General features: G+C 28.7%; 1 protein-coding gene across 1 annotated transcript; it reads right to left on the reverse strand.

Annotated features, from left to right (window-relative positions):
* Window positions 1-12,053: 12,053 nt before the first annotated feature.
* On the reverse strand, window positions 12,054-12,931 carry LOC136080108 (uncharacterized). Its single transcript, XM_065796717.1, has 2 exons — window positions 12,613-12,931; window positions 12,054-12,541 (listed from the first exon to the last, which is right to left on the reverse strand). Exons 1-2 carry the CDS (start codon window positions 12,929-12,931, stop codon window positions 12,054-12,056), a joined length of 807 nt encoding a protein of 268 aa, XP_065652789.1.
* Between the last annotated feature and the right edge of the window lie 2,191 nt (window positions 12,932-15,122).

A 15,122-nucleotide genomic window follows, 5' to 3' on the forward strand; every position in this document is an offset into this window, starting at 1 on the left:
TCAAACTATGTTAAGTATTTGGAATCATTAAAAAGACTAAATGAACTTTTTGTTGAATATCTCTCAGTAAGTTTGTTTTAAATAGAAATTTTTTGTTAAACATATATTTTTCTTGTTGGGTTTTGATCATGTTGAACAAAATATTGTTGCTACTTGCAGGGACACAACTGTTAGAAACAATAAATGTGCCTAAGCCAATACTCTCAAAAGTCAAATTCACTACATTCCTTTGCCTGCAGACATCATTTTCATGATAAAGTAGACCAGAGCGACGTTGTTTGGAAAATCATAATTCTCTGATTTGGTTAAATGACCTTCTGACTTTACGATGTTCAAGAATCTACAAGGTGGATCACTACTACTACTACTACTACTACTACTACTACTACTACTACTACTACTACTACTACTACTACTACTACTACTACTACTACTACTACTACTACTACTACTACTACTACTACTACTACTACTACTACTACTACTACTACTACTACTACTACTACTACTACTACTACTACTACTACTACTACTACTAGTCTACTACTACTACTACTACTACTACTACTACTACTACTACTACTACTACTACTACTACTACTACTACTAGATCAAAATTGAAATACAAATATAAAAGTTTTTGTTCCACGTCAAGATCAGAGTGCTTTATTTGATACAAAAAAGGAAAGAGGTGTGCAGTTTTGTTCTTGATTAGCAAAATCAAAAGAGAAAAAGCAACCAAGAAGAATTTATTTAGAACTGGGCAAAGAGCAGTTTTGCTTAGAGAGAATGTACCAAACAGATTTCTTTGACTTGTAATTAATTGAAAAAATGTTTCTGTTGAAATATCATTTGATTTACTCCTCTTTTTTTTTAAACTTAAGTAGTTTGTACAATTTGCGTTTCTGTTTTATGCAAGAAACTTACATTATACTCTTTCAAGCATCAAAACTTATTGCAGTCAAAAAATCAGATAGTTTAATAAAAATTCTACAGTTTGACACAAATGACTCAGCAAAGTGAGGATTTAAATTAAAAACTAAGCTATGCTCAGAAAAGATTATGAAGATTGCAAAAGATTTTAATAGCTTATGAAATATTTTAACAGCTTTATGAAATATTTTAATAGCTCATGAAAGATTTTAATAGCTTATGAAAGATTTTAATAGCTTATGAAATAGCATCAAAAGTAATATTTATGTTTGTGTGTTTGCATGAAGGTGTGTTTGCGTGTAGGTGTGTTTGCGCGTAGGTGTGTTTGCGTGTAGGTGTGTGTCTGTGATTAGAGAATTATTATGAGAATTTAAATTAAAAGAAAAAAAGATTTTCCCAAGCGGAATTTTATCAAAATTGTTTTTTTAAGAAAGATTAAGTTACAACAAATTTGTGCAAAATCACAAATTGTTTAATTTAAAAACCTGTAACAGGTGTTCAAAAATAAATGATTATGTTAATCATAAAAATCCAACAGCAAGCTGTAAGAAGGGTATCTCATCTTCAAAACGAGGCATTAAAGATGATGCATTTTCAGAATTACAAACTCAATAATAATGTACATCATCTTACTTCTAAGATTCTCAAACTTTGTTATACTGTTCAACTTCTAAATTGCCAGTTTGTCTGGGATCACCAACACAAAACCTTCCTCTTACCTTCAACAACTTTTTTCTGACATTGCAAACAGCCGTTACTTTCTTTGATCTATTAACAATCTGAATTTACCAGCCATAAAACATCGTTTAGCTACTTAAGGGCATAAGTCTAATTGTATGGGCCTAAGTCCATATATATGTCGTCCGTGTGTATGTATATAAGTGTGTGTGTGTGTGTGTGTGTGTGTGTGTGTGTGTGTGTGTGTGTGTGTGTGTGTGTGTGTGTGTGTGTGTGGCTGGGTGCGTGTACTTATATATGTGCATATGCGCTAATGAATATCTGATTACAGTTATTTTTGTCACGATTATTGTAATCAATTTTCTTATTAATTTTGTTATTGCTGTTATTATTATTTTTGTTACTACTCTCACTCTAACTGTTAATTCTATTACGGAGATTATTGATTATTATTACAGATATTATTGATTAATATAACGGAGATTATAAATTAATATTACGGAGATAATTAATTAATAATTAAATAAATATATTTATTAACTATTAATGTTATTGTTATTAACTCCAGCAAGATTTTTCTATAGAATAGTAAATATATTATTTGTAAATATCCGTAAAGTGTTATAACTATTTCAGAAATATATTGATTAGTTGATTGTTAGCAAAAAAGCATTTTAATTAATTTTTGAAAAATGTTTTTTTTTTAATTTTCGAAAACAAAAGAGCAAACTTTTGTTTCAAAAACAAAAGTTTGCTCTTTTGTTTTTGAAAATAATAATAAAAAAATACATAGCTGTTTCAAACTCAAAGAGATATCAGTAGAATTGTGATGTTATGTTTCAGTAGAGTTGTTATGCTTTGTTTCAGTAGAATTGTTATGTTATAGAAAACTTTAATCATTCAGGTTAAATATCAATTAATTTGGATTTAAAACATAATTAACTAGTGTTAAATTTATTGTAGATAATATACCTTATAAGGCATATTATTTACAATAAATTAACATTAGTTAATTATGCTTTAAAAAATATTGATTTTATTTGGTTGCTATAGCAACCAAAAAAATCAATATTTTTTCAAACAATTAAAATTAGTTAATAATTTCTAAAGTATTAGGCTGACGCCTGTTACAAAAAGGCTTTTAAAAAAAAAAGATATATAGACTATACACATTCAGTAACTAAATTTCAGTAAGTGCAGTTTGAAGAGCTAAATAAAGTAATTTAATCGTTATGTTCCCAAATTTTTACAGTCCCAATAACTAGATAATTGAGGTCAAAGTTTTGCTATTGAAAAAATTAATAATCTATTCCATATAACTATCGTTATCAGACTCAGACTCATATAGTTCATCTGACTGCATGTTGTCATCCTCCTCTGGATTTTTATCGCCATTTTTATCGATGTAACCATTACATTTTCAAAGGTTGGTGCAAATTACACTATCTTTATTTGAAGAACAATTTGCTAAACAATTACTAAGAGAATAATAACAAACAATAATCCTCTATTCTGGTGCAGCAGGCAATAGCTACGCATCATGGTCCGAAATACTTTTTTCTCCCTCAGACAAATAAAACTTTAATTAATCAAATAAAAAAATGTAGTAAAGTTTTAAATTTAAAAAATGTTTCTAGCAAATTTAATTTTTAATTTTTTTTTTTTACAGTGTGCGGTTTCACCAAGCACAAAAAATGCATTCTTGGTATATTATGTTTTCCAAGGCTAAGATCAGGTTTTCAATGATTAGACCTGTTACTCTGCAAAAAAGACGTATTTAAATATATTGAAAGATATTTGAATGAGGTTCAGTCAGAGGTTGTTAAATACATTTTATGTAAAAACTTTTATCAATTTAAGAATTTGTTATTGTAAAAATTCAAAGAAACAAACCATTTTTTAGGGTTGTTATACTTTTTCTTAAAGGACAGATTGGATGAAGAAAAAAGACTCTTGGGCATATTGACAAATGGGCACATTGACAAAGACTATAAATTGAGTTAAGGAGATAGAAACAATCTTATAACATTTGCACCAACTGCCAATATAATAATTTAGCCTAATTCTTGTACATCTAAAGTTGTTAAAAATACATTCGGTTTTTTATTTTCCGAATTAAACTCAGAATCTGACTCAAAGATTAAATACGCTTAATTGATGTTGCGAATCATGTAAGAATTGTTTGCTTTGATACTACTGCAAACAACACTGGTACGATTTGTGGGGCAGTATAATGGTAATTTAGATAACAAGTTGTAGATAAAATGAAAATTCAAGCTTGCAGTTAAATTAGGCTAAGAAAGCATCTTGAGGAACATTTTGATGTTTGCTTGCAGATTTTAAGTGTTAAAAATAGTTCTTAAACCTTTTTGGATGGTTATTGAGCAGTCCTGAAAATACTCTTTTCGAGCGTCTGAAGGAAAAGTGACACGATGTTGATATTGAAAACAGTGTCACCACCCACTTTGAGAGGCAATCTAACCATGGATCTTGGTTGAAAAAAAAAGAAATAAATTAAATAGTTTTTATATTAAAATATAGCGTCGAAAGAAAAGAGCTGGTTATCATGAATTAGCCGAGTAAGCCCTTTTGCTCTTGGATCTAAAAATTAAACCAACCTACATCCATAAGCCAAGTGCAGTTCAACATGTATGGTTTATGGCTTAAAGCATATACTTTATAATTTTTTATTTTATCTTTTAAAATAAGTTTTACAAGGTTTTTACTCTATAAAAACATGATGCAAAAAGTTTTTAATCGGAGCCGGCAGAAGATAAGGTCTTATCATTCAGCCCCGTTAATATAACTGAAATATACAGCTGATAAAAATGAAAAAAGAAAAGAGATATTAAAGCAAGAACTGTTAACAATTAATTTACTGTCTACAGAAAAAAAAAAAAAGATAAAATTGTTTATTTCTTCTTATCATTTTTTTATATTCTTTCTTTTATTCTACTTTTATTATTATTATACACACACACACACACACACACACACACACACACACACACACACACACACACACACACACACACACACACACACACACACACACACACACACACACACACACACACACACACACACACACACACACACACACACACACACTCACACACACACACACTCACACACACACGCACGCACACGCGCACGCACACATACACACACGCACACACACACACACGCACACGTATATGTCCGTTTATATATACATTCAATCCCAAATAAATCTGTATTATAGTGCATCTACAAATTGCATCAGATATAGATATATATTGCATCTACAAATTGCATCAGTATTATAAAATGAAATAATAACATATATTTTTAAGTACCATACAAAATAAATAAAAGATGCTGCATCAATTTATAAGACATTAAATAACTAAGATTAACAAAAGTTTTTAATAATAGAATAATATATGTTTTGTACAAAAGTTAAAGCTTTTATATTACTTGTTAAAAGCAAGTTCCATAACCGCGGACCTCGGCAAGATATCGAAAAATCAGCTTGTTTTGATAATGTTTTTGGTATATTAAAGTTATTTATGGAGTATTTAGTTTGGTATTTGTGTTAAAGAAGAAAGGAAGTTTTGAAAATACTTGGTAGCATAACGTTTTTAAACTTAAACATAAAAAGTAGTATGTTAAGAAAATTTATTTCATAGACATTGAACAACCCAATTTTACTTAATAGTGGTCTGGCATTAACCTAATTGTTTGCATATAATATTAAACAACTTAAGTTGCTTGATAATTATATGCAAACAAAATACAAAAACAAGCTATTGCTTGTTCTTGTGTTTTGTAGAACATATTTAACTTCGAAAGATACATGCTTGCCTAGATTTTTGTCCAGACCGCGGAAAATGCATTTATTTAAGAAGTTCACGCCTCCTTCCTTACCGTAATGCGAAAATATATCTAATGCTCGTTTTGAACCTGGATCTCCTGCTTCTAAAGCAAGCACTCTAACCACTGCGCCACGGCCGCCTTATGTTGCAGTAGTTATGCTGATGTAGCTTTGGATAAATGAAAAATAAATATTTTTTTAACAACTTGTATTTAGGAGATGTTTTGTTTTATACGTAATAATATTAGATATTTTATTTTCTATTACTTTGATATAATTGCTATGTAACATGTTCATTAAGAACTATGCCCAAAAACCTGATGAGTATTCTCGTTTAAGATTGGGTAGTTTTAAGAGGAGGGTTTTTGATTTTGATAATTTTGTAAAAAGAGTATATTTACTTTTTTCGTTTCAGGTTTTCAAGTTCTTGAGAACCTGAAAATAACCGTGTTAAATAATAGGTTAATGTTTGTGTGGCTAAAGAATACTTGCGTATCATCAGCAAAAAGAACAAAGTTAAGTATGTTGGAAGATGAGTTGATTCGATTATTGTAAACAAGACATAACAATTGACCGCAAAAGTAATATTTGCTTAAGATAATGCTTTTTCTCAAACAGACTAAGGAGCTTTTGAATCTGAACAAAGAGAAATCACAGAGGTAAAGGATGGTAAATTTTATGTCTAATTTTCATGTTCCTAATTTTTTTACTGCTGCAATCCAGATTATTTTAGAAATAAAAGAAATATTTTATTTATAGCATAATATTTTATCAATAATATAAACGTTTTATATATTTTTTTTATATCTATCTTTTCAGCACCACTTTCACTTTAAATTTCATTCACTTCATATGGCATATGAACCATTTGGAGAGAATTGAACCAGCAGCAGTCTCTAGCAGATGGGAAAAACATAGTGCATAGATTGCAGCAATTATCTTTGTTCTGACCAATTCTAATAAGTCTGTACCTAACAGTATGAAAGAAGATATTGCCAAATTAACTGTTGAAATACCTTCAACCCAAAACCTATGAATTTGAAAGGAAAAATAATTCTGGACTTATAGAACTAAGAAAGAATTTATTCGTTTTGAAGTGTCACCTGCCCTTGCGGATTATATGGATTGTGAGTCATGGCCATTTTTTAATATTCTGGAACATAATGAGTCAAATGGCTCTTGTTCCCTTCTAACATGAAAGTTGACCTCATAACTTTTCAAGTTTTTGTAACAATCTTAGCGTTGGTCAACGATATGGCCGAGAGAGCTGTAAAGTCCGTTCTGGAAACTTTGTTAATGACATATCAAGAAAAAAGTTGCAAAAGATTTTCCTTTTGACTCTCTTAGTCATTTTGACTCTCCAAGTCAAAAGCAAAACTGATAAACTAGTTTCTCGAGTTAAAGCAACATACAAGAAGGCTGCTGAACAGCTATCACCAATATAGAAACTTAATCTCATCTATGAGAAAGACTGTTTTAAGAAAATTGAGTAACCTCTATCCAGAAAGCTGGGTAGCAGCACTGATATTATAGAAGATATTAAGGTTTACATTATGGGCCAAGAATGAGACTCTTAACAACTCAGAAACCTAATTTAACATATTTAATTAAATTCATTTTTTCAATATATTTATTATTTATGTCAATATTAACCTCTTTTTAGTATTTATATTTACGCATTTTTATAAGCAGCTAGAGCAATTTATTATTTAGATTTACTCTTAAATAACAAGAATCACATGGATTACTACCTCCTCCCTCCATTTCAACCACTTTACTTTAATAAAGTGAGTAGCAAATTTAAATTTTAAAAATTTTAAGTAACTCTAATATTATTTGCAAAACATTGGCTTTTAAGTTTTATTAAGTATATAGCGGGAGATGAGACCCTACTCCTATAAATTGGAGCCGGGAAGCTAGGCTGTTATTGTAATTAAGAATTAAAACACGTATATTTAAAGTCCTACATATTCTAAAAGAGTTTGTATAAAATTTTTTAAATCTCTAAACAATCACAACACATTCTGCCAATATTGACACTTTTTAGATGTTTCTTGATTAAGCGCGCAAATTTTGCGTAAATTTTAAAATTTATTTGGCGCTAGGTGATCCAATAAAGTTAGGAACTCAGTTTTTTCAACACATCTTGTAGACATGTTTAACTATGAAAAACATATATATATTTTTTTTGAAATAGCGTTAGAAAAAAATATCAGCAAAAGTTAATCATAAACAAACATAAATTAACATAAATTAAATTTTTAGTAGCAAAAAACAAAACAGCAAGATAATCGTAAATATATGAAAACAAATTTTTTTTGGTACTTTCATTTCATCTTTTAGAGTCTTTTAGTTTTGAATTGCAGCCGTGGCGCAGTGATTGTAGCCGTGGTCCAGTGGTTGCAGCCGTGGTGCAGTGATTAAAAACAGAAGGTTGAGTAGGTTCGAGATGCGAATGTCGTCTCTGGCCAAATAAGCGCCATTAGTAAGAAAGAAGGCGTAAACTTTCTAGTTAAATGCTTTTCTACGGCGCTCTGTGATAAGACCGTTATGTCTTCTTGGAGCACTTTAATTTTGAGGCATGAATTTTCTAGTTAAATACTCTTTCGCGGTGCTCGGTAATAAAACTAAATTCATATTTTCATTAAATTCATGTTTTCAATAAGTTCAGTAAAGCCTAAACTTGAGAATATTCAATTTATAAGATGAAAATAAACCTAAACCTTGGAAACTAAGTATTTTATTAATTAAAGTTAATATTTAAATTGCGACAATTTCAAATTAACATCCTTCTTCCAAAATACACGGCTTTTGCACACGATTGGTTGTTTGGAGTCCAAAACAGTAAGCCAGTTTTATGGTTTAATTTTATAATAAGCCATATATGAATGTTTAATTAACATTCTTCTTGCTTTGAATAGTACTCCTATACTATTAAAAAGTTTAAGCGACATCTAAAGGATTTTATTTATAGCTTTTATAGTTGAAAAAGCCGATTGAACATTTGATTTGAACAGAGATTGGACAATTAAACATTTGATTTGAATAGAGGTTGGACGATTAAACATTTGGTTTGAAGAGAGATTAAACAATAATTACTAAAATTAAGCAAATTTACCTTCTTTTAATAATAGTAAAATTTTCGTTAATTTTATTTAACTAGAAAAAGTTTCCTTTTGTCAGAGATGTCACTTACAATCACTTTATGTAGTTTTATACTAAGCTATTGTTTTTTTTCATTGCAGCCCATAATCTGTTGTCGTTTTTGTATATTGTTTTATTACATTTTTGAGTTGCTTAATTTTAAAAAGAATCTCGGGATTGATATTGGATGATCCCGGGATTTCGGTTTTATGTGAAATATCCGGATACCTGCATGGCAGTTACAGATTTTTTCGTCTACTGGAAACAACTTCTAGCCAAGTTTTAATTGTTTGATGAACCATGGACATCAGGTATAGGTATAGGTATATTAGTTACCAGTCTTTATCAAAAATCTCTTAGATATTATATTTAGAACTAATAAAATTTCTGGCTGAATTTGTAAAAACAAATAAAGAGTAAAAAAAAAAAAAAAAATAAACAACTGCTTCACACTAACTCTCTTCTGAAGAAGAGAGTTAGTGTGAAGCAGTTGTTGCAGTCGATACTGTAGCAATTTAGTAGGCATTTTTATTTAGTCAACATTTAACATTATCGGAAATATACTTTAAAAATTGAGTGTTATGCTCGAACTATTGTAAATTAGTTTTTTAATTAATAACGTCACTGGCTTATTAAAAACAATAAGCAGAACAGAAAGAAGCATTTCAACTCTCAAAAAATGATTATTGTCGCAATTAAGATTTTAAAAGAGAATATTATAAATTTCTAAAGCTGATTTAATTGGAAATTAAAAAGACAGTCAACGGGTTATAAGGAACAAGTGTAAAATGAAGAAAATAAGAGAGAAGAAAAATTAAATGACATTTCAATCTTAAAATTTACACAACAGTAACATCAAAAGAAGGCATATATAAGATTACGATGTTAAAATTTAATCTCGAAATCTTTCAAGAACTTAAATAAGATTACAATATCAAATTTTACATAAAAGTCGTTTGAACTTTTTTTGATGAACCAGAATGACGACAAATACATTTTGGCGGTGTCTCAAATTTATATGATTATTTTTTAAAAGTATATTTGCGATAAAATTTTCTTTGCTAATATGCTTTTTATAACTATTGTGAAATTAAATTCTTTTAAATAAACCACATCAGACCTTCGTCACCAGACCTTACTTTATTATAAAAACAGAATGAGGCCTAAGGTAAAAAGAGTTTGCCAATAGTGTAATGGTCGATAATTTTAAGTACAAACAATGCAATGTTGCTCTACAACAAGCTCTGAAACTATTTTAAAGTCTGTAAATTGTATTAAGTATAAAAATTTTTTTTATTTGTTATTGTTTATTATTTTTTATATGTTATTTACTTTATTGTATTTCGTTTATAAGAATAGAGTTTTTAACTTTATTTTATACTTTTGCCTATAATGCAATTTAATCTTTCTTTTTTTTATTTCGTTCGACAAAAAGTTCCTCAAAACGTTCCAAAAAACGTTCCGCGACTTAAAATGTACTGAGACTGAACAAAAAGTTATTTGGGTTATTTACATTTTTACCCTAATGCAGCATTAAATATTCATATAATTTCTAGAGCGGGATCATTTAAATGTTGTTCATTTTAATATAAGAAGTCTAAAAAAAAATGTTGAAAATTTGTGTAATGTAATAAACGAAACTTCAAATACTTTTAATATAATTTGCGTAACTAAAACATGGTGTGAATTTGATGACAAAAAGTCTAATTTTAATCTCCATCTTCCAGGTTTTAGTATGATCCCACTAGCGCGAAAAGTAAATAAACGAGGTGGTATTTTTTATATAAAGGAAAACTTGAGATTTATTTTCACGCCTCAGATGAGTATTTCTGATGACAATAAAGAGATTTTAACAATTGAACTTTTAACGATAAAAATATACTCTTAAGCTGCTGCTATCGGCTACCATCTGGCCATATTGAAAACTTTAATGCTTATTTGCAAAATAATATTTCAAAAACAAGTTTAAAGAAAAAGAGAATAAATTAATTTAAATTGTTTTGAATGCCACGTAAATAGCAACATCAAAAAGTTTTACGATGATTTATTTCAAAGTGGAGCTATACCGCTTATTAAAAATCCATCTAGAGTAACCTCAACGTTTGCGACCTTGATTGACAATATAATAACAACCGATATTTTTAAGGAATCTCTTAAAGTAGGTATAATTAAAAATGACGTTTTGTATCATTTCCCCATTTTTTTCTCCATTAACATTGAGAAAAAAATAATAAAAAAGCCACAAAAAGTCTTTTACAAGCGCTCTTTCAATGATAAAATTAGACGTCATTTAAAGATCAGCTCTCTCTAATAAATTGCAAGCATGTAAACAATTCATTCGAAGCAAATATAATGTACAACAGATTCTTTTAAACCTTTTATGAAATTTACGGTGTAAATTTTCCAAAACGTCAATTTATAAAAACCGATAAAAGTTTAAAGTCACCTTGGGTCAATACAGATTTTAAGAAATACTTAAAAAAAAAGGAAAAACTATATATAAAATTAATATATATATATATAAAACTATATATATACTTAAAAAAAACCAACATCTGAAAATAAATTAATTAATAAAAATTACATTAAACCATTTGAAAGCCAAAGAAAAAAAGGCAAAAAAACATACCGTAACTTTGGGTAACTTTGCGCAAAAAGTTGAAACTTTTTGCTTTGTGTTTCTAAAAAGTTTTGAGTTAACTGGGGTTTTGGATAACTTTGCACAGCCTTATAAAATTTGAAAAAAAACTTTACCGTTTATATGAATTTTGCTATTTAAACTCTTTTTATTATACTGTTTAAAGGAAATTTTAACAAGAGTTTAATGACGAATTAAAATAAAAATAAAAAAAATCAGATTTACCATTGTTTTGGTTAATAAAAAGTTTAACATGGTAAAAGAAACATAGCCACATTAAAAACTAAAAACACAAAATTTCTTTTAATGTAGGCAATTATATATCTTTAAAATAAAAAATAAAAGCTAAATAAACAAACTTCAACAGAAATGAAAGTCTAATAGAGGTACTTTGTAAAGTTCTCTGGTTTAGGTTATTTTTTGAGGCTTCTTAATGTGAAACAAGTATTGTCCCATTCATAAAAATTTTCTTGTGTGTCAAACAAGCATTTAATATTATTACCATTGGCTTCACATAAGCACTGTTTTCCTTGGCATTTGTAATTTGTCAAGGAAAAAGTTCACATGTTTCAAATTTTCTGAGTTTGATTTCTCATTATTATTATATCTGTTTACAAGTTTATTTTCAATGCTACTCAATGATTTTGAGCTAGGACTGTGATCATGGCACTCTTTCGGATCTTCTTCAGATTAAACTTTTGACTTTATGCTTTTCGTGTTTTTATTCAGTTTTTTTTTCTTTGCAAGCTTTGAGCCAATATCAAAACTGTTACAAAACTTTTCTAAATCTTCTGTGCCAACACTTTACCCTGCAGGAACAGAAAGCTTTTTTTGTTGTTGTTTGGTTTCTGAAGACTGCAAGGGTTTATATTTTTCTTGTAAAAAAATCTTAAAGCTGTCTTCTAAAAATTCTTTATCGTACGATTCTCTCGCTCTAAATTGTGTAAGAAGTTGATTGACATTTACTGGATAAATACCACACTTTCTAAAACCAGATTTTAAGTTGTTAGCCTGATTTGGTTCTATAGCAATCAATAACTTGTTTAAAAGTTCTGGAAAATGTTGTTTTTCAAGAGATGTTTTTGTGCAGCCAGCAGGAGAATCTTTGTACTCTGTAATAATTCTACGCCAAGCTGTTTTTAAAGGTTTAAAGAAAGCCACATCTAGAGGTTGAGTTATATGCGTGTTATTAGGTGGCAGGCAAACAAATAGTTTTTCTTTTTTTTCACAGGCATTAATTACTTTTGGAGAGATATGAGAGGATAAGTTATCGCCTAACAAAACTTTAACTCCTGAATTTTTTTTAAAGAAGGTAAAACTATAGAAAAAAACCACTCTTCAAAAGCTGCTCTGTCAAACCAACCAGTTTTAGTGTTAAAGTATCTGACTCCTTTAGGACCTCCTTTACACCAAGTTGACCACAGATTTACAGCTTTATAAACTACAAACGGTGGTAGAACTTCAACTGCAGCATTACCTGATATCATAATAGAAATACTTGTCTTAGAAGTGTTTCTTATATTTGCTGGGTATTTATTACCTCTCTTTACCAAGCATTTTTTTGAACCTGGATCATCACTCAAATTTGTTTCATCGTAATTATATATGTTGCTTGGAGGTACATTTTGTACAGTTTTTGATAATTGCTGAATATAATCCTTTAAAATTTCTTCATTAACCATTGCTCGAGATTTTTTTAAGTTTGGCACAAATTTACTTGTAAGTTGTGGATGTCTTTGTAAAAATGAGTTAACTAAATTTATCCCTTTATTTATTACTTATTTCTTACTTATGATAATGATTCATAATATGACGTAAATCTTCTTTACCAATTGGAAATCCAAAATCACTCAATTGAATAGTACACTTCACAAAAGCAGCCTCCTCGAATTTGGAAAAGAAGTTTGGCTTACCAGGTTTTAAGTTGTGTTTTCCTTTTAATTTATAACAAATTGTTCTTCGACTGATGCCATATTTAGCAGCAGCTTGCTTTTTGTGTCAGCTTTTTACATTTTACCTCATCAAGACATTTGGATAGGTCATTATTTGGATAGGTATAGTCTTTATATTTTCTGGCTTTGTAACAACTTGACATCTGGAAAAAACATGAGTGTTATTTAGGAATAAGCAAAAAATGTTAATAAAAACAATAAAAATATATGTAATAATTATGCTTATATATAAAATTTACTTCAAGTTAAAAAGTATTGTTTTTAGATGATTAAAGACAGTTGTGGTAATTTTGCACATTGTGCAAAGTTATCCCAGTTTAGTCCGAAATAGTAATTTATTTACAAAATTTAGTAATTTTTTTTTCACCTATACTGACAATCGCATTAAAACATAAAATAATTCGAATTAATATTATGATGAGCATGTTATGCTTTTTATTTACCATAGGGTCTAAATCTGATCTGCTTAAGTTGCAAGAAATTATTTGCGTGACTTTTTTCCATGTTTAAGTAAAATTACTTGCGTAGAAAGAAAATTCGTTAAAAAGACTTTTTTACACTATTTTTGTATTAAAACTAGAATAAACAGCTGACTTCAAAAGTGCTTTGCAGTTATAATTAAAAATTTTAACTGCTAGAGAATAAAATATCTTTGACTTTAGTTTGCAATGTTAACCACGGTTGTGAAAGTTACCCAAAATTACGGTATTACTGCGGTTTACTAGAGAAGCATAAATCTAGTTAAAAATTACGTGGCAAATTATAAGTCAAATTACTGGTAAAAACACATTAAAAATGTGCTCTATACCTAAGACTACAAAAGATGGTGTATTTTTACATGAACCTAAAGTTTTTTGTATCTGTTGGACCAAACTTAGCTAAAAATATTCCTTATATGATAAATCAATAAATGATTATGCTTTTCCATTAATTTCTAAATTAGATAAACCTAAAGTAGCTTTTCAGAATTTGAAAATGCATTTAAAATGCTGAAAACTAACAAAGCAGTTAGTCCTGATGACATAAATTGTAACAAAGTTATAGATTCATATGACGATATAAAGTATTCTTTTCAAAGTTTTTAAAGGTTTAATTAATCAAGGAATTTTTCCAGAACATATAAAAATTGGTAAGATTACACCAGTATTTAAAGGTAGTGAACTCTTAAATGTCAGTAATTATCGTCCAATATCTGTCCTCTCTGCTTTTTCAAAAATTTTAGAGCAAGTTTTGTTTAACCAAATATACAATCATCTAACTGTTAATAATATACTTTACATAAAACAATACGGCTTCAAGAGAAACGACTCTACAGAACATGCAATAACTCATCTCACTCGAAACATAACTAAATCATTTGAAAAATCAGAACTTACTTTAGGCGTTTTTATAGACTCATCTCAGGCGTTTGACACAATTGACCATGAAACATTTTTTTCAAAACGTGAATATTATGGTATTACTGGAAAAGCTTTAATGTTACTTAAAAGTTACCGAAAAAATCGCAAACAATATGTCCACGTTGAAGGATCTTCTTTACCTTACTTTCTAAATATAATTTTTGCAGTTCCATAAGGATCTATACTAGGACCCCTATTGTTTTCTAATTTATGTAAATGATCGCTAATTTATGTAAATGATCGCTAATTTATGTAAATGATCATCTAAATTATGTAAATGATCTCTATAAAGCCTTAAAAAACAGCAATCATGTTTGCTGATGAAACTAACCTCTTCTTATAATATCAATAAAGTTTTTATTGATATGAATATTGAGTTAACAAAAATCTCTAATTGGTTATGGATTTTGAAATTGGTTAAATATTTGTTATGAAATTGGATATGCCTATTTGGAAAAATTACATCAGAAACTTATGTAGTAAAATTGCAAAAAGTATTAGAGTCTTGTATAAAGTAAGAA

The sequence above is a fragment of the Hydra vulgaris genome, chromosome 05 (assembly GCF_038396675.1).
Source record: "Hydra vulgaris chromosome 05, alternate assembly HydraT2T_AEP".
Lineage (NCBI taxonomy): Eukaryota > Metazoa > Cnidaria > Hydrozoa > Anthoathecata > Hydridae > Hydra > Hydra vulgaris.

What these genes read in the sequence shown, in the direction of transcription:
- LOC136080108 (XM_065796717.1), bottom strand. Translation starts at nt 12,931, where the DNA reads ATGGTTAATGAAGAAATTTTAAAGGATTATATTCAGCAATTATCAAAA. An exon ending in ATACTTTAACACTAAAACTG is followed by an intron (nt 12,542 to 12,612) that starts GTTGGTTTGACA and finishes AAAAAAATTCAG; the next exon opens with GAGTTAAAGTTTTGTTAGGC.